Source organism: Acipenser ruthenus, chromosome 5, assembly GCF_902713425.1.
Source record: "Acipenser ruthenus chromosome 5, fAciRut3.2 maternal haplotype, whole genome shotgun sequence".
Lineage (NCBI taxonomy): Eukaryota > Metazoa > Chordata > Actinopteri > Acipenseriformes > Acipenseridae > Acipenser > Acipenser ruthenus.
This window is the reverse complement of record NC_081193.1, coordinates 624181-651849: the sequence shown is the minus strand read 5'-3', so window position 1 is coordinate 651849 and position 27669 is coordinate 624181. Positions and strand designations below refer to the sequence as shown.

At 42.5% G+C, this 27669-nt stretch overlaps 1 protein-coding gene across 4 annotated transcripts in view; it reads left to right on the top strand.

Moving 5' to 3' along the window:
• Positions 1 to 27669, top strand: part of LOC117402829 (palmitoyltransferase ZDHHC14-like) — an 81096-nt gene that overhangs the window by 5095 nt on the left and 48332 nt on the right. For all 4 annotated transcript variants that reach the window (XM_059023486.1, XM_059023484.1, XM_059023483.1 and 1 more), the window contains exon 2: positions 27278 to 27438. In XM_059023486.1, the coding sequence (XP_058879469.1) occupies positions 27348 to 27438 (91 nt within the window). In that variant the 5' untranslated portion in view covers positions 27278 to 27347. The remainder of the gene's footprint in view (positions 1 to 27277; positions 27439 to 27669) is intronic.

Below are 27669 nucleotides of genomic sequence, written 5' to 3'. Positions count from 1 at the left end.
ATGCAGGTGACAGTGTATTCCTGTATCGCAATATGCAGGTGACAGTGTATTCCTGTATTACAATATGCAGGTGACAGTGTATTCCTGTATTGCAATATGCAGGTGACAGTGTATTCCTGTATTGCAATATGCAGGTGACAGTGTATTCCTGTATCACAATATGCAGGTGACAGTGTATTCCTGTATCACAATATGCAGGTGACGGTGTATTCCTGTATCACAATATGCAGGTGACGGTGTATTCCTGTATCGCAATATGCAGGTGACAGTGTATTCCTGTATTACAATATGCAGGTGACAGTGTATTCCTGTATCACAATATGCAGGTGACAGTGTATTCCTGTATCACAATATGCAGGTGACAGTGTATTCCTGTATCGCAATATGCAGGTGACAGTGTATTCCTGTATCGCAATATGCAGGTGACTGTATGTTTTGCGATGCACAATGAATCATTAGAATGCATTGCACAATCGTTACAATGTGTTATGTTGTGTTGTACACAATGAATTGTTACACCCCTAGCTTTGACGTGGTGTCTGCCATATTTACAGTTATCAATATCAGGGTCTAGTTTCATAAAGCACTTCTAGATAGCAGTTTGCTAATCCAATTCATATCCATAAGTAGTGGATTTCTACTAATCTTTATGGTTATATCTTGGAATCTTGTTTTGTGAAACAGATACAAATAAGAGCTATTCCTAATCTACTCTGCTATTACTAATCTACATTAATGATTTAGATTCTGGTATAGTAAGCAAACTCGTTAAATTTGCAGACGACATAAAAATAGGAGGAGTGGCAAACACTGTTGAAGCAGCAAAGGTCATTCAAAATGATCTAGACAGCATTCAGAATTGGGCAGACACATGGCAAATTAAATTTAATAGAGAAAAGTGTAAAGTATTGCATGCGGGCAATAAAAATGTGCATTATAAATGTCATATGGGAGATAGTGAAATTGAAGAAGGGAACTATGAAAAAGACCTAGGAGTTTATGTTGACTCAGAAATGTCTTCATCTAGACAATGTGGGGAAGTTATAAAAAAGGCCAACAAGATGCTAGGATATATTGTGAGAAGTGTTGAATTTAAATCAAGGGAAGTAATGTTAAAACTCTACAATGCATTAGTAAGACCTCACCTAGAATATTGTGTTCAGTTCTGGTCACCTCGTTACAAAAAGGATATTGCTGCTCTAGAAAGAGTGCAAAGAAGAGCAACCAGAATTATCCCGGGTTTAAAAGGCATGTCATATGCAGACAGGCTAAAAGAATTGAATCTATTCAGTCTTGAACAAAGAAGACTACGGGGCGATCTGATTCAAACATTCAAAATCCTAAAAGGTATAGACAATGTCAACCCGGGGGACTTCTTTGACTTGAAAAAAGAAACAAGGACCAGGGGTCATAAATGGAGATTAGATAAAGGGGCATTCAGAACAGAAAATAGGAGGCACTTTTTTACACAGAGAATTGTGAGGGTCTCGAACCAACTCCCCAGTAATGTTGTTGAAGCTGACACCCTGGGATCCTTCAAGAAGCTGCTAGATGAGATTCTGGGATCAATAAGCTACTAACAACCAAACGAGCAAGATGGGCTGAATGGCCTCCTCTTGTTTGTAAACTTTCTTATATTCTTATGTTCTTAAGAGCTTGCTTGCTAGCTAGCATCCTGCTAAGTGCTCCTGTCACAGTGCTCTGTGAAGCTGGCCCCTGGTTTCTATCAATAGCTTGCTAGCTAGCATCCTGCTAAGTGCTGCTGTAGCAGTGCTCTGTGAAGCTGGCCCCTGGTTTCTATCAATAGCTTGCTAGCTAGCATCCTGCTAAGTGCTCCTGTTGCAGTGCTCTGTGAAGCTGGCCCCTGGTTTCTATCAATAGCTTGCTAGCTAGCATCCTGCTAAGTGCTGCTGTAGCAGTGCTCTGTGAAGCTGGCCCCTGGTTTCTATCATTCTCTCTATCAACTCATTGTGGACATCCCAGAAAGCAAACTAATAATGCAGGAACTCTTGTTAAAGCTCCAGTCATGTAAATGATAGAGACTCGTAGCTGTGACTATTCAATGCGATGATCCACTGTGTTCTATGAGTCTTTGTCACCAGTGAGTATGGGTATTGTGCAATTAAAGAAATATGTTGTCCTTTTCTGTTTTAGCTCTTGTCTTACCCAGAAAGAGTTAACAATACCGACGTATTAAAACCATTCTATCACCATTATACAGATATGTTTCTTCATTAAGTAATTATATGACACGTTTTTCAGTAAATCAGGCCATTTTTCTAAGGAAGACTGCAAGCCAACGGTTGATTGTTAAAATCTCTGTGGGGTCTCTTCACGGGGGACTCTGGGGCTTCATGTTTGCCATGTAGTTGTATCTTGGGAAATCAAGCTGAACTTGCATGCGTTTGGAGGCACTATGCTGTTAGGCAGTGCTCGCCCCTTTACCTCTTTGAGGGTGATTGGATTACTGTACAGACGACTAATTACCCAGTCGTTTCAGGGTGCGACTGTAGCACACATGCACTTAGGAGATATTTTAGTCAATTTTAAAAGATGTGTGTGGAAGAGATTGCTTTACCTGTACAAATCCTATAGGGAGCCTGCTGTTTAGACCACAGCCTTGCCTGTGACAACTGTGCAGAAATCCAGCAAACGCAGGGAGTGTTCTCTGCTGTACTCTCTCCCCACCTGACAGACTTGTACTGCATACTGTCCTGTAGCTACGTTATCAGCAGTCAGTTGTTACAGTGACATAGACACAGAGTACTGTACATCCCCGTCACGGCATACATGACACAATGAACACAATAAGTGTGAAGGTAGGTAATGACCTACAGTACTGTCCATCCACCATTTGTACGCGTAACATTGCACCCTGAACCAGAGCTGTACCGATCCGTGATGGTACCCTGTGTGAGATAACATTGCACCCTGAACCAGAGCTGTACCGATCCGTGATGGTACCCTGTGTGAGATAACATTGCACCCTGAACCAGAGCTGTACCGATCCGTGATGGTACCCTGTGTGAGATAACATTGCACCCTGAACCAGAGCTGGACCGATCCGTGATGGTACCCTGTGTGAGATAACATTGCACCCTGAACCAGAGCTGTACCGATCCGTGATGGTACCCTGTGTGAGATAACATTGCACCCTGAACCAGAGCTGGACCGATCCGTGATGGTACCCTGTGTGAGATAACATTGCACCCTGAACCAGAGCTGTACCGATCCGTGATGGTACCCTGTGTGAGATAACATTGCACCCTGAACCAGAGCTGGACCGATCCGTGATGGTACCCTGTGTGAGATAACATTGCACCCTGAACCAGAGCTGTACCGATCCGTGATGGTACCCTGTGTGAGATAACATTGCACCCTGAACCAGAGCTGTACCGATCCGTGATGGTACCCTGTGTGAGATAACATTGCACCCTGAACCAGAGCTGTACTGATCCGTGATGGTACCCTGTGTGAGATAACATTGCACCCTGAACCAGAGCTGTACCGATCCGTGATGGTACCCTGTGTGAGATATAAATCCAGCGCCCCCACCGGAACGTGCAGTCAGCGGATAAAATAAATAAATAAAAGGGTTCAAAATCTTTGTAAATGTCCAATGGAATGCACCAATACAAACGAAGCCTAGAGCCTACAAATGTACTTTTTTTGCCTTCAGTGATGCAAAGTCATTGATGACATGGTCATAGTTCAGAGATAATGGTTAAATGGCGATAATGGCTAGATTGGACAAGCATTCTTGGCTCATCAAGGTTCGGAGATCATTTTGATCAATTTCAGCTTACTGAAACTACGTCGGATTGCACGGTGTAAATGGTCAATTAATTAATAGGCTAAGTGCTTCTGGTTGCCTCGCGGCGCTGTCTCTGCTGTCTAATCAGCATACGATGCCATGCATAATATGAGGGTCGCTATGGTGGGCTAAGTTAATACAAAAATGTGTACAGGGCAGTATTAATTAAATCTGCATACATAGTAATCACCGGTATCTTGTTGTGGTCCGTCTAAATCAGTCATAGCCGTGTGCGACACCCAGTCGGGAAAAACTCAATTGTGATGTCAAACCAAAACTGAGCACAACTGATCGCAAAATCTGCGCATACTCAGATGAGATGAGTTGGGATGGCTTGAGTCGGGCTGTGTGCAGCGGGCTTTAGGGAACTTGCAAATAAATGACCTAGGGAATGACCTAGCTGCTTGAACAATCATACTGTTATTTGCTGCTTGAACAATCATACTGTTATTTGGATGGGAAAATGTTTATTTGCATGTAAAGAGCAAATAAACATGGCAGCAGTGTGGAGTAGTGGTTAGGGCTCCGGACTCTTGACTGGAGGGTTGTGGGTTCAATCCCCAGTGGGGGACACTGCTGTTGTACCCTTGAGCAAGGTACTTTACCTAGATTGCTCCAATAAAAACCCAACTGTATAAATGGGTAATTGTATATATAAAAAAAAATAATAATAATGTAATTGTATGTAAAAATAATGTGATATCTTGTAACAATTGTAAGTCGCCCTGGATAAGGGCGTCTGCTAAGAAATAAATAATAAAGAATTCTGTTATGTGAAGATTGGAACTACGTTTTAGTTTACCAATAATCAGGATAATAATTACAATTAATAGTAGAAGATGCTGAACTGGAAAATGCTGCCAATCTCCGTGTTGGGTAGATTTTCAATGGAAGGTGATGCTCACTCTCTCTAAACTAGGAGGGCTATCTTTGCCTGTTCTTGAGAAATATTATTTGTCTGCAAGGCTATATTCGGTGCAATACTTGATTTTCTAAAATGTTAATACCAGATGTACCCACAAGAAGCCATCTGGAAAACAATCTGACTATTCACTCCTAACTGGTCCCCAAAGAAATGAATTAGCATTTCAAATAAAATAATTAAAAAAAGCTATTTTACATACACTAAATGTCTGCTATAATGTTTAAAAATGTTTAGGATTACTAGACAATGATCATTTAAAACTGGAGGATATTCCGCCCACAAAATAGAAACAAGCTTGGTATCAACACTGCAGGACATCTCTCAGAATGACACACGATCCTTTCACAGTACAGTCAGTCACAGTACAATTCAGCAAAGGAACTCTTTCAGTTCTTTCAAATAAGACAAGTCCTCAAAATGGCCACAATGTAGCCTACACACTAATAGCATATGTCCAATCGAATCAATAGGATTGCTGCATGCTAAGCCATAAAAAAAAGAAAAAAAACAACCACAGGGCACAAATAAAAACGAAAGCATTTTAAAGGACAATATTAGCCTGACAGTTCAGCCCTTTTTACATACAATATGGTATCCTAAAGCTGTTTTACAGTAAGACATATAAAGACCATACAGACATCCCAGAAATAAGAAACAATGCATAGGATTAAAAAAAGAACATTTTTAAATTGTATTGGTGTTGATTTTATTTTTGTTTTCTTGGGTTTGTTGTTGCTGTTGTACAGCGCCTTGATCTTTTCAAAGGCGCTTTATAAATTAAATAAATGATTATTATTATTATTTTTATTTTTAAAATATCAGGTCACAAATAAAAATGAACACAACCAAATGTATGCAGTAAAATAAAGAACGGAAGGCTTTATATTATATCCTAGTAAAAACAGGTGTGTGGTGTATTTGTAAACTCGGATATGATATTAAACAACTTTCACCTTGTATTATAAGCTTTCACAATTATTTTCAGCAAATGGAGAGATCTTGCTAGGAATGCAGGATCGATGAGGGAGGCAGGGCCTGTTGTGGGATAGTGTTTAGTTTGTCAGTTTTGGAAAGGAAAAAAAAAACAAGGTCAGCTGTTGTACTCACTTTTACTTAGTTTATTTTAGATTTGTCATAACTGAATCAACACTAGTTATGTGATAACATTGTTTTAAAAACTAAAATGCAATCGCCCTTTAAAAAAACAGTTGCCACATCAATTTCAATAGGCTGCTGTTTAGCCAGAGAGCATACGCAGACACAGTACAAGGAAACCATGCGTCCGGAACATTAAACGTTAAAGTATTGGTGAGGAATAAAATCAGCTACTGTTCAAGATAAATAACAATGAAGACGGAGTGTGAAACATGGCGTTTCAGGGCGACCCGCGCCTCTAAGGATCGATCAATACAAAATGTTCTTCTTTAGAAATAAATGTAGTACGTGAAGTAAACACTGCTGTAATCTCAGCACAGGCCAACAATACTCCACAGTCTTGCCTTCATCATTTTCAATTTGTATTTAAATGTATGTTCTGTTTTAAGAAGACAAGCAGTACAGGGTCACAGTAATTCATTAGAATATGTGAAGCAGAGAACTGGGTCTGATTTTTCCACTGAGGGCAAATTTACCACATCATATAGTTTCTGTGGAGATGGGCAATTGGCACCCAGTGGAAAATAAACATTGGGTTGTTTAATGTGACATTATTTGCTGTACTAATGTTGCTTGCTATGTCTTAAACCAGAATATTAACTCAATATATATAGTGCATTAGAATGTGTATAATTCCAATAGTGGTTAGAATTTGGCCTATTAAATATTCAATTCAGCCTTAGAAATAAAATAAAGCAATTGAAACTGATTGACAGGATCATGGGCTCTACAGAATGTGCTGCTTAAACTGCAGCTGATCTGTTGCGCCGCTCCCCCACTTCTCTTGAGCACGGAGAGCGCGGCTCCCCCACTTCTCTTGGGCACGGAGAGCGCCGCTCCCCCACTTCTCTTGGGCACGGAGAGCGCCGCTCCCCCACTTCTCTTGGGCACGGAGAGCGCCGCTCCCCCACTTCTCTTGGGCACGGAGAGCGCCGCTCCCCCACTTCTCTGGGGCACGGAGAGCGCCGCTCCCCCACTTCTCTTGGGCAGGGAGAGCGCCGCTCCCCCACTTCTCTTGGGCACGGAGAGCGCCGCTCCCCCACTTCTCTTGAGCACGGAGAGCGCCGCTCCCCCACTTCTCTTGGGCACGGAGAGCGCCGCTCCCCCACTTCTCTTGGGTAGGGAGAGCGCCGCTCCCCCACTTCTCTTGGGCACGGAGAGCGCCGCTCCCCCACTTCTCTTGGGCACGGAGAGCGCCGCTCCCCCACTTCTCTGGGGCACGGAGAGCGCCGCTCCCCCACTTCTCTGGGGCACGGAGAGCGCCGTTCCCCCACTTCTCTTGGGCACGGAGAGCACCGCTTCTGTGCTTCACATGTAGAATATTGAACTGGTTTGCTCCTATTGATATATGGAGATATCCATGTGTATAACCCATACAAATAAGCAAAGAATACAATAACCGTAAGAAACCCTTGAGAGATCAATAATGAAATAAGTTTGAATATAGTGTGCCTGGTCTGGAAAAACAGGTGTGAATAATGTGTAAGAGAGGTGAAGGGAACCTGTATCAACGTTGTGTTGAGGTGTCAGCCTTTATATGTAATAATTGGAACAGTTCTTATTTTTAGACCCATATGTAAGAAATTATGTAGATAATATAAGTGAAACAGTTATTTAAAAAATACAATTCAATCGCAAAAAGCAAATAAAAGGGTACCTGTTCCATTTTTTGCAAACAGATGCACTTCTGTTTCATTTCAAAACCTCTGTCTCATTAGCTCTTAAGTGGCTGCAATAGGACAGTGAGACAATATGGGGATGGGGGTGGGGGGGTGGATAATAGTGACCCCTCACTTCTAAATTTAGCAATACACCACTGAATACATTATATACAAATAATAATACAAGTACAAATGAAGTTCATAATGTGCACAAGGGGTGGGCACCCCGTCACAATCATCCATAAAGCTACTTTTGTCAATGAATATGGCTGGAAAGTGCAGAGTTCTTCTGTTAATGGTAAGTGATCATGCTATGGTTACGTTTGTCATATCAAGATACTGTATATCCTGCTCCAAAATGGTGGGGAATCTTTTGAATTCTAACTGTAATGTACTGGAAATGTAAGGTACCTGCTGTTTGGGTAAAGCACACGTTTTCAGCAAAGCCGTGGCCTCTTTATGAGCATCATGTATATCAGGCAGACAGGAATGAATTGGGTGTGAATGCTGACAGTACTGAGCTGATTGACGTACAGCAAACAGAACTCGGGTGAACAGTATCGGTCACAAGTTTTGAAAATCAGCAGGCAAATGGCTGTAATCCCAGATTGTAATTTCTACAAGATTTCCAACAAACACTGTACCTGATACAAAGAGGGGAAATAATCAATCTGATGAAGGAATTATTAAATTATTATAACAAATAATTATGAAGAGCGCAATAAACAGTTTGCACGTACAATACGCTACAGAATTTTCATTTTCAGCTGTGTTCCACAAGGTCTTTTACAGGAGAAATGTTTTGTGTGATAGAATGCAAAGAAAGCCTTCATTTCACCTCAGAATGAATCAAGCCACCTTTATTTTTAACACAGATTCCATTTACAGCTTTAAACTGTGTGTCATGGTTGTTCACAGACTTGTCCTCAGGTAATCCTGATGAAGGAAAGCAATAATAATCCTGCCTCCCTTAAATGTATAAACATGCTTGTTTGCATTTAGATCTGCTGCAGTGTCATTCATTAAAAAGACTCCAGTGAGTGCTCTGCTTTATGGAGTTGTCCTGGTATAGTTCCCCATATCAGTAACCTTCTCTTCAGATCTCTGGAATAATGAAGTTACCAGTTGCATGGGATCTTTGTGTCTCTTATGAACACAGAGAGACTTCCAGGGCCCAGCAGTCACAGTGAATCAGTTCAGTGGCGTATTTAGGCTTTTAACACATTATTAAATATCAATTACAATTGCACATCTGTAAGGCTTCAGAGTGTACCTTTGGGTCTTTAAGAATCACATTCAGTATAGTAAGAAACAAGCCACGAACGTCATTGGAACTGGATTCTGACGTCACTGTTAAGAACGCTATGTGTCACTGTACTGTAAATTAAAGTGCGTACCAGTACTAGAGTATTACCGGACACAAGGGGATTACTGGGTTAGCAATGGGTCAAACTTCCCTGCTCTTTCCTTAATGTGAAATGGCATTCTGGATAAATGGCAATAAAGACATGCGTTTTATTTTTGTAATATTGGCCTTGTTCTGTAGCATGTATTACAGTATTTGCTTTGCTTTTTTTCTAAAAAGCCGGCTCCTAGTTTCTCTCAGTAGATCAATTCATATTGAACTGAGTGATTTCAAAGTCAGTAAGGTGTGAATGGGGAGAGGTTAATGTGGCACGCTGCACCGCACCTGCACCACAAATCTGACCCTGTCACTGGTGTCCCTATAAACTCAAGCACTGTGAGATCGCTGGCAGAAGCACATTACTGGAACCAAGGCTTGGATAAGCTGCAAGAGGATTGCCTGTTGTTGCAATTGAGTAACAGTAATAAAACTAGAATAAATTAAGGGGTTTGCGGAGGGGGCTGTTTTTAAGTGGGTGTCTTAAGCATGATTTGCAGGGGACTAAAAATCAAGTGTCCTCAGAGTTGGTCAGAAACGGAGGACGTCTAGTAACCTCCCAGAGGTGAATTAGTTTTCATCAGGAAAAGGCGGTAAATTCAAAATGAAATGCGATGTTGTGGCCAGAAGGTGCTTTTGGGCATGATTTGTAAAGAGTGAACTGTGTGTAAATAACTAACTTCATTGTACCTTCCTTTTCAAAGTCAAGAATAATTTTGAGTTCTGTGACAGGGCTTCAGATTGATTGACACTTTGGTATGAAAACAATTTGACGGTGTCAGAATACAGCAGATGCTGATGCTTTGATGTGACGCGCTTGGTGTGAAAAGACCTTCACCGAAAACAAGAATTTCAGAGTATATAAAAAGTGAAAACACCGGGGAAAAAAAACTAGAAAAAAGCTAAAAAATAAGCACCGCAAAATGAAATTAATAAAAACCGAAAAACAGAAGCCCTATTTATAACACTGTGGCCCATATTCATAAAAGATGGCGGTAATTTCCGACGAGTAAAAAAAATTACCAGGCACTATTTAAAACGTGATTTATAAAACTAGGGGCTGGTTATTTCACTGTCCGGTAGTGGTTTTAGATGTGATTTTCCGTCACGGATAGACACCGAGATATTTTATGTAATCGATTGTCAGAGGTATACAAATGAGCCGTGTCCCCTACTTAAGACGTCAGTTTACACTGTCACGCTCTGGCTACAGAATATGTTTGGAGACAGGCAGGTTGTCCGAAATATCGAGATGTCAGTTTAAATAATAATAATTGCACACGCAGGTGCTGGACGCAAGTGAGAGGTTTTGGTTGAGAAAAAGGATCCTCTCATGTTAGCACACGTTTCCACACAAGAAAGTATGGAAGGCACTAGAGCATCAGCAAGAGCCGGTTATTTTTCTCATAATATTATGTTGAAATCTTTCATTTGAATGACAAATGGCACAGAAAGACAGCACCTCACACTTCATTAAAATAGAAGTACTTGTTTAATGGCAGACAAATCGCCTCTGCTTTTATTTGTTACTGTATTCCCTCCGTTTGCAAAAACCTGCACAATCCATTCAAATACAATCCAGACAATAACATCTCAGATCTGTTTCTCATTCGGTACACATTACCATACAAAAAGCTTCTTTAAACTAAAAGAAATCAATACGGCTAGATTGAGAAATCACACAATACTACCCGGGTTCATAGCAAAATTGGATTAGAAAACGCTACATATTTCTTGCAATTTATTTGTAGTTACAACTTCTTGATCTAACTAACAATCCCGTTTGACACAAATCTGTATTTTTCAATATACAGCTCTGGCCAAAAGTTTTGCATCACCTGGAATTTTAGCATTGAGACAATTTAAAAAAAAAAAAAAAAAAAAAAAAAAAATCTATTTGAACATAATTTTGATCTTCTATTTAACATCATGTAATCAAAGAAACTACAAAATGATATCGCAAAAGTCTACCGGAAGCCATAATAGTAGTACAGTATTTCATGTTAGATTTCAAAATGTCACATTGTTCAATTTGTCAGTTTTTCGTTAAGTATATGGGAAAACTACAAATGTAATTCAATATGTTAACATAACATTATTCAGCAGGTTTCATTCAACTTTATGAAGCAAAATTAGTTAATTCTATAGGGTGATGCAAAACATTTGGGCATAGCTGTAAATTGGGAGGAACGGTAGTTCCTCGCGCCAAGTTATCAGCTAAGCATGAGAACTGCCAGACTCTGTGCAGCAGGGATAGTTTACGTGTTTTCAGGGTATTGGCGCAGCAAAAGTAAATCGGCCAAAAGCACCATTTCACTTTTAATTTGTAGTTCCCAACACTCTTAGGTGAAATGTAGAAAAAAAGTCAATACCTGTCATACAGTAAGAGAAATAAGTCGACAAAGTAAGGTAAAAATGTTCTGCTGCTGCTGCTGCTTTTTTTTTTTTTGCAGATTTTTGCTGACCCCAGGCACTTTTATCCACGCATGTGTATATTACAGGACATCCGAGTTTAATGACAATTAACTTGTCTTGTCAACATGGAAATATACTAGGGAACGCACTTATTGTGACGTATATATCATTTATATTAAATTATTTATTTCTGTTTTAAAATTGAACATTTGCATGCAAAAAATACATTTTTTTAAAAATATAAATATAAAAATGGTCTGTCGTGTGGGATTTGAAACTATAACCTTCAGTTTGCAAGCGTGTTGTGTTACAGTCGATTAGTTGAGAAAACAAGCAGTATTTTGAAAGATGAAGTCAGCCAGCTGAGAATTCAAGGGACTTTATTATATTTTTCGAGTCGTCATCATTCATCATCATCATCATCATCATCATTCTGAGATTCTGATCTTGATCGCTGAAAAATGTTGGTTTCCTCTCAGTGTAACGCATTTTGAGGTCCCTATTGGCGCAAGGCAGTATGGTTCCTCTCGAAACTGGTTGATGAAAGTAACACTATTTGTGGTCAGAAATTGGTGAAGATTTCTGTACATAAAGGTCATCATGCTTTTCATATACTTTTACTTTCAAATTAAAAAATATATTGTAACGACCCAGACAATTGCAGGACTTGTTGTCTGTTCAGTTTGTCTCGTCTGTCTTTTATGTTACATGTATTGTAAGGGGAATGGATCACGCCGTTACTTAGCATGGGACGGGGGAGTGAGTGAGTGAGTGGGGAGAATGTGTGTTGCTGTTTTGGGGGCTTACAGAGCATGGATGTGACTGGTTGATGAGCCGGACAGCGGTGGGAAACGACAGAGGTTATATAATAAGGGGGTGCATGAGCCTGGGGACTGGAGACAGTCCAGTGCTGAACTTGAATGAGAAACTGTGGGTGCGACTGTAGAAGTATTGTCGTTGTAGTGTAAAATCCATGATTACTACTCTATAAGTGAAACATGAAGAAATGTGAGCTGCAGCAAATATTAATAGTGTAGATAAATTGAAAGTGAATGAAACAGAAATTACTCTTGGAAGGTGTGAAATTAAGCAGTACTAACCATGTAGGAATGCAGTACTAACCATAGCAGTACTAACCATGTAGGAATGCAGTACTAACCATAGCAGTACTAACCATGTAGGAATGCAGTACTAACCATAGCAGTACTAACCATGTAGGAATGCAGTACTAACCATAGCAGTACTAACCATGTAGGAATGCAGTACTAACCATAGCAGTACTAACCATGTAGGAATGCAGTACTAACCATAGCATTACTAACCATGTAGGAATGCAGGTTCTTGCTCAGCATAGAAATAGGTACAGAACAGAAACAGGCAGCCTCCATACAGTGTGGAGTAGTGGTTGGGGCTCTGGACTCTTGACCGGAGGATCCCAGGTGGGGGACACTGCTGCTGTACCCTTGAGCAAGGTACTTTACCTAGATTGCTCCAGTAAAAACCCAACTGTATAAATGGGTAATTGTATGTAAATAAAAAAATAATAATAATGTTATATCTGTATAAGGGATATCTAGTAACAATTTTAAGTCGCCCTGGATAAGGGCGTCTGCTGAGAAATTAATAATAATACATTCTGTACAGAATAGAGTTGAGTCTGGAGTCGCTATTATCTATTTGATCTATTTTTTATTTATTTTTATTTTTTTTGTGAAGCAAACCCCTGTATTTGATAAACATGAGAACTTCAGATTCTTACATTCTTACTGAAATATCTATGGGTTTAACTTCCACACAGGAATTTCAGTGGTGTGTGACTTTAACAGCTTGTAAATCCCAATATAGTCCCATTGAGAGGGCTGTTCACATGAGATGAACTGGTAGTCCGTTTAATGAAGACATTTTGAACACCTTCAGTTATGTGAAAACATTTTATGGCAATATAGAATTTTTTTAACAAAAATCTGCAGTTTTTTTCCATGCATAGAATACCAGTTTTCACAGTACAATATGTCTCCATAGCAACTGCTTGTCTCATTGCAGCTTGTTGGCTTGTATCCATGGAAACAGGAGAGAAGCGGATGGTCCGGCTGTGGAATTAGTATTTTTTTTTTTTTTTTTTGCACACTTGCTGATAATTTCACAGTGGGGGGCAGGGGGGCGGGGCAACTTTTTTCTGCTTTACAGAAGGTCTGCAATCTGGTTGATATGGAAATATTTAAATTTATTGCATTTATGTAACTTAGTTTGAATATTTTATTTCATACGTTCTGATCAGGAAATGGCATGAGAATGCACAGCCACTGGACAGTCAGCTCCTGTTGTGAAGCACTTTGGAATTGTGTGATATGTGATGTCACCAGGACTGTAAGAGATGCAGTAAGGGAGGCTTCCCATATATTGGTGTAACCCACTGTGCACAGTCCTGTACAGCAGCTTATCAGTGCAAACTCAAACTCCCCCTGCATGCCCAGATGTACTGTGGATTACATGTGGTCTTTGCTGCAGCATGCCTCAGAGCTCTTACACCAAGCACACTGCCATATACAGTCTGCTGTTTCTCCCCTAGCAGTGTTCAAGTGGTTTAACACTACTTCTGTAAATGTACCTGAGCAGGTAGTGTACAGCTTTCTAGTTACTGCTGTGGCTCCCAGCTGAGCAGGTAGTGTACAGGTTTATAGTTACTGCTGTGAAACCGCATGCTCTTTCATTATACTACTGTAGGGGGGCTGTGGAGATCAAAGACCTCTTTCTTGAGGGTATCTATCTGCTCAGCGGTCAAAGCTTTCATGACTACAGCAACATCACTGAAGAATCATTCAGATGCAGTTCAAGTCAAAGCTACTGTACTGTAATGAGCTCTTTAAACACAAGAGACCAGAATACAAAATATGCTAATATTAATCTATAGAGCCATTTTAGGGGGATTTTGTTGTTTATAAATTGAGGACCATTACAGTATGTGCAGTCGTGTCTGTGTCACTCGACATGGTGAACACGCTGATTGCTTGATTTTTTTTTTTTTCACCACTGTTTTGTCATGTACTACCCTGTTGTAGATGTGTTGTATTACTTGTACTATAATCTGATATTTTATACAGATGTTTTTATCCTTTCTTGTACTGTGTGCTTATTACGAGTTGCAATTATGAGGACTCTCCTATGTGTATGCGCTGGTTTATACCTTTCTGTATGAGCCACTCTTTATGGAAAGAGCTGAAAGAGTCGACAAAATTCAAGGGAAGAAGTTCCTAGCAGTGCTCGACAAAAACAGTCAGTGTTTGCCAGCTTTGCAATTGTAAGAGAGATCGATTGAAAACATTGAAAATGTTGGCTTGACTCTTCATAGTATTTCAGTTATAGGATTTCTAATTGTTCTTGCACCAGGCATCTTGGTGGCTGACTTTGACAGTAAGCATATAGTACATTTACTTAACTGGGTCATTCCAAGCACAGAGAAGAGATGTGTGGTCCAGTGGTTAAAGAAAAGGGCTTGTAACCAAGAGATCCCCGGTTCAAATCCCACCTCAGCCACTGACTCATTGTGAGACCCTGAGCAAGTCACTTAACCTCCTTGTGCTCCATCTTTCAGGTGAGACGTAATTGTAAGTGACTCTGCAGCTGATGCATAGGTCACACACCCTAGTCTCTGTAAGTCGCCTTGAATTGAATCTATTCAGTCTTGAACAAAGAAGACTACACGGCGATCTGATTCAAACATTCAAAATCCTAAAAGGTATAGACAATGTCGACCCAGGGGAGTTTTTTTACCTGAAAAAAGAAACAAGGACCAGTAATGTTGTTGAAGCTGACACCCTGGGATCCTTCAAGAAGCTGCTTGATGAGATTCTGGGATCAATAAGATACTAACAACCAAACGAGCAAGATGGGCTGAATGGCCTCCTCTCGTTTGTAAACTTTCTTATGTTCTTATTGCTAAACTGAGGCTTTGACATTGTGGTGAATATGTGTGTTTAATCTCTGCTGGATGCCTCTCTGGTTCTTATCCATGTGTGTGTTTAGGCTCTGCTGGATGCCTCTCTGGTTCTTATCCATGTGTGTGTTTAGGCTCTGCTGGATGCCTCTCTGGTTCTTCTCCATGTGTGTGTTTAATCTCTGCTGGATGCCTCTCTGGTTCTTATCCATGTGTGTGTTTAGGCTCTGCTGGATGCCTCTCTGGTTCTTATCCATGTGTGTGTTTAGGCTCTGCTGGATGCCTCTCTGGTTCTTATCCATGTGTGTGTTTAGGCTCTGCTGGATGCCTCTCTGGTTCTTCTCCATGTGTGTGTTTAATCTCTGCTGGATGTCTCTCTGGTTCTTATCCATGTGTGTGTTTAATCTCTGCTGGATGCCTCTCTGGTTCTTATCCATGTGTGTGTTTAGGCTCTGCTGGATGCCTCTCTGGTTCTTATCCATGTGTGTGTTTAGGCTCTGCTGGATGCCTCTCTGGTTCTTCTCCATGTGTGTGTTTAATCTCTGCTGGATGCCTCTCTGGTTCTTATCCATGTGTGTGTTTAATCTCTGCTGGATGTCTCTCTGGTTCTTATCCATGTGTGTGTTTAGGCTCTGCTGGATGCCTCTCTGGTTCTTATCCATGTGTGTGTTTAATCTCTGCTGGATGCCTCTCTGGTTCTTATCCATGTGTGTGTTTAATCTCTGCTGGATGCCTCTCTGGTTCTTATCCATGTGTGTGTTTAATCTCTGCTGGATGTCTCTCTGGTTCTTATCCATGTGTGTGTTTAATCTCTGCTGGATGTCTCTCTGGTTCTTATCCCATGTGTGTGTTTAATCTCTGCTGGATGCCTCTCTGGTTCTTATCCATGTGTGTGTTTAGGCTCTGCTGGATGCCTCTCTGGTTCTTATCCATGTGTGTGTTTAATCTCTGCTGGATGCCTCTCTGGTTCTTATCCATGTGTGTGTTTAATCTCTGCTGGATGCCTCTCTGGTTTTTATCCATGTGTGTGTTTAATCTCTGCTGGATGCCTCTCTGGTTCTTATCCATGTTTGTGTTTAATCTCTGCTGGATGCCTCTCTGGTTCTTATCCATGTGTGTGTTTAATCTCTGCTGGATGCCTCTCTGGTTCTTATCCATGTGTGTGTTTAGGCTCTGCTGGATGTCTCTCTGGTTCTTATCCATGTGTGTGTTTAATCTCTGCTGGATGCCTCTCTGGTTCTTATCCATGTGTGTGTTTAGGCTCTGCTGGATGCCTCTCTGGTTCTTATCCATGTGTGTGTTTAATCTCTGCTGGATGCCTCTCTGGTTCTTATCCATGTGTGTGTTTAATCTCTGCTGGATGCCTCTCTGGTTCTTATCCATGTGTGTGTTTAATCTCTGCTGGATGCCTCTCTGGTTCTTATCCATGTGTGTGTTTAATCTCTGCTGGATGCCTCTCTGGTTCTTATCCATGTGTGTGTTTAGGCTCTGCTGGATGCCTCTCTGGTTCTTATCCATGTGTGTGTTTAATCTCTGCTGGATGCCTCTCTGGTTCTTATCCATGTGTGTGTTTAATCTCTGCTGGATGCCTCTCTGGTTCTTCTCCATGTGTGTGTTTAATCTCTGCTGGATGCCTCTCTGGTTCTTACCCATGTGTGTGTTTAGGCTCTGCTGGATGCCTCTCTGGTTCTTATCCATGTGTGTGTTTAATCGCTGCTGGATGCCTCTCTGGTTCTTATCCATGTGTGTGTTTAATCTCTGCTGGATGCCTCTCTGGTTCTTATCCATGTGTGTGTTTAATCTCTGCTGGATGCCTCTCTCTGGTTCTTATCCATGTGTGTGTTTAATCTCTGATGGATGCCTCTCTCTGGTTCTTATCCATGTTTGTGTTTAATCTCTGCTGGATGCCTCTCTGGTTCTTATCCATGTGTGTGTTTAATCTCTGCTGGATGCCTCTCTGGTTCTCATCCATGTGTGTGTTTAGGCTCTGCTGGATGCCTCTCTGGTTCTTATCCATGTGTGTGTTTAGGCTCTGCTGGATGCCTCTCTGGTTCTTATCCATGTGTGTGTTTAATCTCTGCTGGATGCCTCTCTGGTTCTTATCCATGTGTGTGTTTAGGCTCTGCTGGATGCCTCTCTGGTTCTTATCCATGTGTGTGTTTAATCTCTGCTGGATGCCTCTCTGGTTCTTATCCATGTGTGTGTTTAATCTCTGCTGGATGTCTCTCTGGTTCTTATCCATGTGTGTGTTTAGGCTCTGCTGGATGCCTCTCTGGTTCTTATCCATGTGTGTGTGTTTAATCTTCAATATGGTTAGGATTGAAGGTTTTCAAAGCGTTTCAACATTTTTATAGATGATCTGCTGGTCTTGTTAAAGAAGGGGGATGTTTTGTATTCAGTCTACCTGTACTATATAATCACTGAGCCACGAATGACCTTTACAAATCCGCTTTAAGGAAACCCCAGAATGTCCTAAAATACTGGGTTACTTTCTGCACTGCTGTGCAATGAAAAGGATGAGCATTCCTGGTATAAAAAATGAGGCTACAACTCGCCTGAAGAGCACTGAAGCAGACTGTTCTTCCACAATGCATACCAGCTCACTGAAGAACAATGAGGCCTGTGGTCATTTAGAGAGTCACAGGACCAGCCGAGAAGCTCAGAATAAAACTGAAACAAAGACAGCTGCATTGATTCTTTCAGATCAAACAAGCTGGTTTAAAGGAACAAGCCTTTAGGGACAGTAGAAGGAAGATGGATACTGCTATGTGAATATATACTGTATCTCTGATCAACATGAAGCGCAGCCAAACTGACAGTTATAAGGATATGCCTATTGTACTGTGGGTACACTAACAATAGTGTGTATTTAACAAGGCACTAGGAATTGGAAAGCACCATTACCACAGTGCAGCTCCTGCAAATTACTAAATCAGTACAGTAAGAGAAACCAAACACATATACACATGGAAACTAAAATCATTCTTTTTAATAATGAACCTGTATGCTGTACATTTACAGTGATTTAAAGACAGACTTTAAGAGATTCGGGTTTGACACTAACAAAACAAACCAACAATAATACTGTAGGGGTGCTGTACTGTAATGCAGCGATTGCCTTTGAGTATGGAAACGTGTTCTCCTCGCTTCCACTACAGTTCATTTGATGGGTCCTTGAGGTTCTTATCTAAAGAAATACGCATCCACAGTGTTTTCACTTGCGAGTGTAACAGGGCGGAGGCTGGGCGTGAAGCAGCGACCCTGCGCACTACAAGCAAGAGTCTAAACCGCAGTGCGAAAGAGCCGGGCTTTTAATCTGTCACCTCACTGACAGAGGATGTTACATGAGCCGGTTATCATCTGTATCTCCATTATAAGAAACACTGTAGCTGCCTACAATACAGTAGCCACAGTTCGAGTTCCAGGCAGTGCATCTGGATCAGCAGCTTGTAACAGTGAGATGTCTCGCTGTTTCACCGTGTTTCTCAAGTGGTGACAATAAGAAAAGAAAAGCCCCATCATGCTGACATCACTAGAGCCAGGGATCTCCTGATACAGTACATACACTTCTCTTTATCTCTGGTAAGGAACGGTTGAGAAATGTGATGAAACCAAGGGGACCAGCAACTGAAGGGAGTTCTTCTTAGAGCTCTTAATGGGAGTTTGAATTGTGCTCAGTGAAAAATGTCAAGTGGAAATGACTGAGTTTACGAAAGAGAAGTTCAAAGACATGGTTTCCACAGATGTATTATATCATGCTTTACGAGAGAATATATATTCTGACCTGTATTGAACCCATGGGACATAAAAGGCAATAGTTAAGGGGACCCATCTTATTTTAAACGAGATGTTTTCAGTGTGAATGGAAGGGTAGTTTATATAGAGAACCCCGAGCTGCGAGTCCAAACTTCAGGAGGGGTGCTACAGTATGAGTTGCAGTGTGGATTGAGGGAGCACAGGAGGGATTCCTCAGTATGAGTTGCAGTGTGGATTGAGGGAGTACAGGAGGGATGCTACAGTATGAGTTGCAGTGTGGATTGAGGGAGCACAGGAGGGGTGCTACAGTATGAGTTGCAGTGTGGATTGAGGGAGGACAGGAGGGGTGCTACAGTATGAGTTGCAGTGTGGATTGAGGGAGGACAGGAGGGGTGCTACAGTATGAGTTGCAGTGTGGATTGAGGGAGGACAGGAGGGGTGCTACAGTATGAGTTGCAGTGTGGATTGAGGGAGCACAGGAGGGATTCCTCAGTATGAGTTGCAGTGTGGATTGAGGGAGCACAGGAGGGATTCCTCAGTATGAGTTGCAGTGTGGATTGAGGGAGGACAGGAGGGATTCCTCAGTATGAGTTGCAGTGTGGATTGAGGGAGGACAGGAGGGATGCTACAGTATGAGTTGCAGTGTGGATTGAGGGAGCACAGGAGGGATTCCTCAGTATGAGTTGCAGTGTGGATTGAGGGAGCACAGGAGGGATGTTACAGTATGAGTTGCAGTGTGGATTGAGGGAGGACAGGAGGGATTCCTCAGTATGAGTTGCAGTGTGTATTGAGGGAGCACAGGAGGGATGCTACAGTATGAGTTGCAGTGTGGATTGAGGGAGCACAGGAGGGATTCCTCAGTATGAGTTGCAGTGTGGATTGAGGGAGGACAGGAGGGATGCTACAGTATGAGTTGCAGTGTGGATTGAGGGAGCACAGGAGGGATGCTACAGTATGAGTTGCAGTGTGGATTGAGGGAGGACAGGAGGGATTCCTCAGTATGAGTTGCAGTGTGGATTGAGGGAGTACAGGAGGGATGCTACAGTATGAGTTGCAGTGTGGATTGAGGGAGGACAGGAGGGATTCCTCAGTATGAGTTGCAGTGTGTATTGAAGGAGGACAGGAGGGATTCCTCAGTATGAGTTGCAGTGTGGATTGAGGGAGGACAGGAGGGATGCTACAGTATGAGTTGCAGTGTGGATTGAGGGAGCACAGGAGGGATTCCTCAGTATGAGTTGCAGTGTGTATTGAAGGAGGACAGGAGGGATTCCTCAGTATGAGTTGCAGTGTGGATTGAGGGAGCACAGGAGGGATGCTACAGTATGAGTTGCAGTGTGGATTGAGGGAGCACAGGAGGGATTCCTCAGTATGAGTTGCAGTGTGTATTGAGGGAGCACAGGAGGGATGCTACAGTATGAGTTGCAGTGTGGATTGAGGGAGCACAGGAGGGATTCCTCAGTATGAGTTGCAGTGTGTATTGAAGGAGGACAGGAGGGATTCCTCAGTATGAGTTGCAGTGTGGATTGAGGGAGGACAGGAGGGATGCTACAGTATGAGTTGCAGTGTGGATTGAGGGAGCACAGGAGGGATTCCTCAGTATGAGTTGCAGTGTGTATTGAAGGAGGACAGGAGGGATTCCTCAGTATGCGTTGCAGTGTGGATTGAGGGAGGACAGGAGGGATTCCTCAGTATGAGTTGCAGTGTGTATTGAAGGAGGACAGGAGGGATTCCTCAGTATGAGTTGCAGTGTGGATTGAGGGAGGACAGGAGGGATGCTTCAGTATGAGTTGCAGTGTGGATTGAGGGAGCACAGGAGGGATTCCTCAGTATGAGTTGCAGTGTGTATTGAAGGAGGACAGGAGGGATTCCTCAGTATGAGTTGCAGTGTGGATTGAGGGAGCACAGGAGGGATGCTACAGTATGAGTTGCAGTGTGGATTGAGGGAGCACAGGAGGGATTCCTCAGTATGAGTTGCAGTGTGTATTGAGGGAGCACAGGAGGGATGCTACAGTATGAGTTGCAGTGTGGATTGAGGGAGCACAGGAGGGATTCCTCAGTATGAGTTGCAGTGTGTATTGAAGGAGGACAGGAGGGATTCCTCAGTATGAGTTGCAGTGTGGATTGAGGGAGCACAGGAGGGATGCTACAGTATGAGTTGCAGTGTGGATTGAGGGAGCACAGGAGGGATTCCTCAGTATGAGTTGCAGTGTGGATTGAGGGAGCACAGGAGGGATTCCTCAGTATGAGTTGCAGTGTGGATTGAGGGAGCACAGGAGGGATTCCTCAGTATGAGTTGCAGTGTGGATTGAGGGATGCTACAGTATGAGTTGCAGTGTGGATTGAGGGAGCACAGGAGGGATTCCTCAGTATGAGTTGCAGTGTGGATTGAGGGAGGACAAGAGGGATTCCTCAGTATGAGTTGCAGTGTGGATTGAGGGAGGACAGGAGGGATGCTACAGTATGAGTTGCAGTGTGGATTGAGGGAGCACAGGAGGGATTCCTCAGTATGAGTTGCAGTGTGGATTGAGGGAGCACAGGAGGGATTCCTCAGTATGAGTTGCAGTGTGTATTGAGGGAGCACAGGAGGGATGCTACAGTATGAGTTGCAGTGTGGTCAGAGTGGATTGAGGGAGGACAGCCATTATCAAGCAAAAAATAAATAAACAACCTCAGCATCATGTAATTGTCAAGATCCAAAATGAAGATACATGAGAATATCTCAATTGAAGCGGTGGGGAGAGCGGGAGGGGGTTTAGCAGACAGCTGCAACGCAATATACAAAAGGAAGTAGAATTGCTCTGAAAACTTCCCTATGTGATCTGAGTGTGTGGAAGCTGACTTCGTAGTGTCTAAGCTGCAGATGAAAAGGAAGCCGAGGATAAAGCCCTGTCACGGGTCTGTGAGAATGGAATGACCAGTGACTCTAAACACTTGCCCTGCTTCACGAGCAGTGTGCTGTGGGGTCGCATACAGTACATGTAGCCCATTCTTCTGTCATAGCCCTAATCCAGAATGCAATCATTCAGAAGAATACTTTTCACTGACACTGCATCATACTGGCATATACAGGTATGCAGTGTACAGTGCTGTAATGCAGCAAACAGACGATTTCATGTATAGATTGACTAGTTCGTTGTTTCTAGATCTTTGTACTAGGGATGGGTTAGAGTACTGAAAATAATTATAATTACTCGAGCACTCATTTATTACTTGAGTACTCAAAAATGTAAATAATATCTCTTCATGAATGGAAGTTCAATATATTGAACCGACCCGGTCAGTTCAGGTTGGCAGACTTCTGTTTCATCTGGTCCTGTGCATTCACGTTATCTGTATTGTTCCGAGGTGGGACCATACCCCTAGTTTCAGTAGTGTGGGTGTGTCTGTGTGTGTGTATGTGTGAGCTGCTGCTGTGTGCAGACCATGTCATCTAGACACCCTTGCTCTGCCCCCCCCCCCCCCCATGAGAGTAGTGGTCCGCTCTCCTCTGTGTGTGAGGGGACTGATAGAGCCATAGCCTGTGTGTGTGTGTGGAATTGAGCGAGCGAGAAAGTGAGTTTTTAGGATAGAGACAGGATGAAGGATTTATTATTTTTGTGGCGTGGTCCTGACCCAGACACGGACCCTGTTTAATTAATACAGTAGTTTTGTTAAGAGTCTGAATCGCGTCTCCGTCTCCTGCTTTGAGCCTCAAGACCAGGGGTCGTTACAATATTTTATTCATGTATACCACCTTAACACTAGCCACTAGGTCACAAAATTAGTGAAATGGTTTAAGTCTGTGTGTACTCAAAGTGGTTTAACTTGTAAATAATTTCCCTCAGGTATATAAAGACTTTCAAGCTGCAAGTCACATAGTGATCCAACAAAGCAACCATGAAGACCAAAGTACTTTTGAAACAAGTCAGGGATAAAGTGGGCAGCAGTGTGGAGTAGTGGTTAGGGCTCTGGACTCTTGACCGGAGGGTTGTGGGTTCAATCCCCAGTGGGGGACACTGCTGTTGTACCCTTGAGCAAGGTACTTTACCTAGATTGCTTCAGTAAAAACCCAACTGTATAAATGGGTAATTGTATGTAAAAATAATGTGATATCTTGTAACAATTGTAAGTCGCCCTGGATAAGGGCGTCTGCTAAGAAATAAATAATAATAATAATAATAATAAAGTGTTAGTGAGGCACAGAGCAGGAGAAGGGTACAAGAAAATGTCAAAGGCGCTGATTATCCCTCTCAGCACAGTGAAGTCCATCATTATGAAGTGGAAGATGCATTATACCTCCCAGACACCACCCAGATCAGGTTGCCCTCCCAAACAGCAGCCGGGCAAGCAGGAAACTGGTTTGGGTTGTCACTCTGAAGCCAACAATGACCTTGAGAGAGCTGCAAAGTTCTGTGTCTGAGATAGAAGTCAGTGTTCACACATCAACAATAAGCCGGTCCCTACACAAAGCTGGCCTGTATGGACGGGTGGCAAGAAAGAAGCCATTACTCAAAAAGCCTCATCTTAATGCACGTATGGAGTTTGCGAAAAAGCATGTAGATGATACTGCAGACATATGGAAAAAGGTTTTGTGATCAGACGAGACAAAAATTGAACTTTTTGGTCTAAATTCCAAGCGTTACGTCTGGCGCAAGCCCAACACTGCACATCACCCAGTCAACACCATCCCAACTGTCAAGCATGGTGGTGGCAGCATCATGTTATGGGGATGCTTTTCTTCAGCAGGGACTGGGAAGCTTGTCAGGATAGAGAGGAGAATGGATGGTGCAAAGTACAGGAAAATCCTTGAGGAAAACCTGTTTGAGTCAGCCAAGACTCTGAAACTGAGGAGGAAATTCACATTTCAGCAGGACAATGACCCGAAGCACAAAGCCAAAGCCACACTGGAGTGGTTGAACAAGAAGAGAATTAATGTTCTTGAGTGGCCCAGTCAAAGTCCTAACTTGAATCCAATTGAAAATTTATGATGAGACTTGAAGATTGCAGTCCATCGACGATCCCCAACAAACTTATTAGAACTGGAGCAATTTTCCCATGAAGAATGGGCAAAAATGTCACCATCCTACTGTGCAAAGCTAGTAGAGACCTATCCAAAAAGACTCATAGCAGTAATTGCTGCAAAAGGTGCTTCTACCAAGTACTGACTTAAGGGGCTGAATACTTATGTAACCAGTAAATTTCATTTTGTACATTTTCTTTGCAAGTTTTGCTGACATTTAACCTCCTCCTTATATAACAGTGTTCAGTTTAACCACTACAGCTTTGAATAAAAAAAGTTTGTTTGAAAAACTGTGCATACATTATTTGTAATTCAACAAAATGTGACATTATTGGTAGGGGGTGAATACTTCTGCAAACCACTGTATATAATAGTGTTATCTCTACTGGACCTGGCATCCATCAATTCCTTCGTTTTGTACAAGGAATGCACCAGGGATAATATCAGTAGGAGAGATTTCATCTTGAAGCTAGCCACAGCGCTTCGGCAGAAACATTTCGATCAGAAAACTGCAAAGCTGCAGGCTGCAGCAACTTAACCTGGATTCTGTGCGGCACAGAGAAAACATGTTATATGTGGTAAGTTAGAAAATAAACCCTTTTATGTTTAATTGTTCATTTAAATACAGCGTTTCGGCTGTGCAGATGTTTGATATGATGTGCTTGAATAACACTTTGGAGTTGTATCGGATAGTTGTCTTTCATTTTAGTATTGATGTTGTTTAAAATGTAACCGTCATAATGACTGTCAGCGGTGGGTTTTAGATATGAGTATAACCACAGCGGTTCTAGTGGTAACGTGGTCATTTTTGTGGAGCGTATGTAGAATAATATTGTCTGGCATTAGGTTCGAGTACTCAGTAAACGAGCACAAAATTATTCGAAATTCCCACCCGGAGTTTTTATACAACAAATGTTCCTTTTAATATTTAAATGCTTACCTGAAAAACTGTAAAGGCTAAATTGTATGATTTTTTTTATATATATATTCAATTTTCACCATCAGTGAATTAACAAACAAAATAAAAACATAAATAAATGTAAAAATAGTAAGACACAGGAAATGCCCTCTTGTACTGGACAGAGCGAGCTTTAGCTAAATATTTCCGATCTTTGATGCAGCTGCTGTCTATTTCATTAAATGCATATTTTTTTTTTTTTTTTTTTATTTGGAATCACCAATTTATTTTTCTTGTTTTCTCCCCAATTTGGTAAGCCCAATTATTGTTTTTTTTTTTATTTCAACGCTGCCACCTCCACGCTGACTCGGGAGGGATGAAGACGGACACATGCGTCCTCCGAAATGTGTGCCATCAGCCGTCCGCTTCTTTTCACTCTGCAGGCCCGCCATGCAGCCACCTCAGAGCTACAGCGTTGGAGCACCACACAGCTCTGGGCAACTTCCAGACAGGCCCGCAAGCGCCCGGCCAGTTTACAGGGGTCGCTGGTGCGTGGTGAGCCGAGGACACCCTGGCCGACCTAAGCCCTCCCCACCCGGGCGATGCTCTGCCAATTGTGTGCCGCCCCCTGGGAAGTCCCGTCCATGGCCGGCAGTGGAATAGCCTAGACTCGAACCGGCGACAATCAGGCTATAGGGCGCATCCTGCACGCCACTCGGAGCACCTTTACCGGATGCACCACTTGAGAGCCCCTTCGTTAAACCCATTTTAAAGAAATCGTGCAGCTCTGTGCAGTGTGTGTTCAGTCATTTACCGGAAGCAAACTAAACCAGCTGCCAGGTTCCTAATGCAGTGTAACAGGCAGTGCGTCAATAAGCCAAATGTTTGCTGTATTTATTTTTAAGTGATAAAAATATGTATATTTACACTGTTCTTTCAGAAATGGGAATTTCCACGTTACACGGCAATAGGTACATTTCACAGAAATCGACAAATCTGTGAAAAAAAAATCCAGCCTTGTATTTAATGTTTTCATTTGAACGTGTGGGGGGAAATCATTTAAAATACGCTTGTGATTCACTGGAAAATAAAAGCAGAATACTGCCTTAAAGTAACAGCAATTCAACCTCCAATCAATTCAACCCACTACGAAATGAATTCTGTTAATATTGAGCCCAGGTTCATACAATGTACATTAATAAAACTGGTTGATCTGCAAGATCAGGGACGGCCAGCCCTGCTCCTGGAGAGCCGCAGGGTCTTCTGGTTTTCATTCCACCCAGTTCCCAGTTACTTTAACTGTTGATGATTTCAAGATACCCAGAAACCCAGCAGGATTATGGCTGTCCGTGGCCAGGGTTGGTCACCCCTGTGCTAGATTCTGACCTTACTGTATCTGCCAGCATAAAACAGGTTGTTATCTAAAAGTAACCACTGCAGCATAGCAGGAATTTCTAGCTTGCAGCATACAGCAGTTCTTAATGACTTTGTGATACTGTACCGTACGTGGGCCAGTGCCTGAGAAGTAGTTCATGTGCACGTGTTTCCTGCACACTGCCATGTGGTATGCAGAGCAGTCTTAGTCAAGAACAGCAGTCTCTCTCGCAACAGCTAGCCTAGTTACAGTACATGTGATAGCCTTCAGTAGTAGTGAGAACAAGACTGTCGAAAAAGGAGCAACACTTGTGATTTGTATTATTCTCTGTCAGATAATCAGGCTTGATGCTCCTCACCATGGTAACCAGGCCCTGGAGAGAGGAGAGGAGAGGAGAGAGGGGGTCAGCTACAGTATAGCTTTCACATTGATGCTCCTCACCATGGTAACCAGGCCCTGGAGAGAGGAGAGGAGAGAGGGGGTCAGCTACAGTATAGCTTTCACATTGATGCTCCTCACCATGGTAACCAGGCCCTGGAGAGAGGAGAGGAGAGAGGGGGTCAGCTACAGTATAGCTTTCACACTGATGCTGAAGGGTTTCAATTAGTTTGATTCTTACAACTAGCCATTTATCCCTTCTTTTTCTTTTACTCCCTACCTCAAGTCAATGTTCGCTTTCTCTTAAATACACAAAGCTCTTCTTGGCTGTCCATGCATGGTGTGTGCAGTAGTACTGTAAGGGGGCAGGAGAGCTGTAGCTGTACCTTTTGACTTTCTTGGCAGCATGACTCTCTCTTAATTATGTTAAAAGCTCTCAACAGAGCACTTGGTCACATTTCTGAAAAGTACAGCCTAGCCTCTCCTGCATGTTTATTCCCTTGTTCTTTCACCTACACAATCCAGCAGTTTATTCTCATGTTATTTCCTTGCTCTTTCTCCACAGTTGCCCATACCTAGCGGTACACATCACCCCCGCTGTGCCGGTGATAGGAGGGATCTTGTTCTTCTTTGTGATGGGAACCCTGCTGAGGACCAGTTTCAGTGACCCCGGAGTTCTGCCCCGAGCCACCGCACATGAAGCAGCTGACCTGGAGAGACAAATAGGTAATGCTGGGGGTCTGTCTGTCTGTCTCCTGTCCTCTCACTCGCTGACTCCTCTCTCAGACCTGGAGAGACAAATAGGTAACAGTGAGGGTCTGTCTCTCTGTCTCTTGTCCTCTCCCTTGCTGACTCCTCTCTTTCTGTGTACCGTGTGTGGTGTGTTCCTTTTTCATTTTTCTTTCTTTCTCTCTTGTATTTGTTTTTATTTGGCACTGTAGTAGTAGAACTTCACAC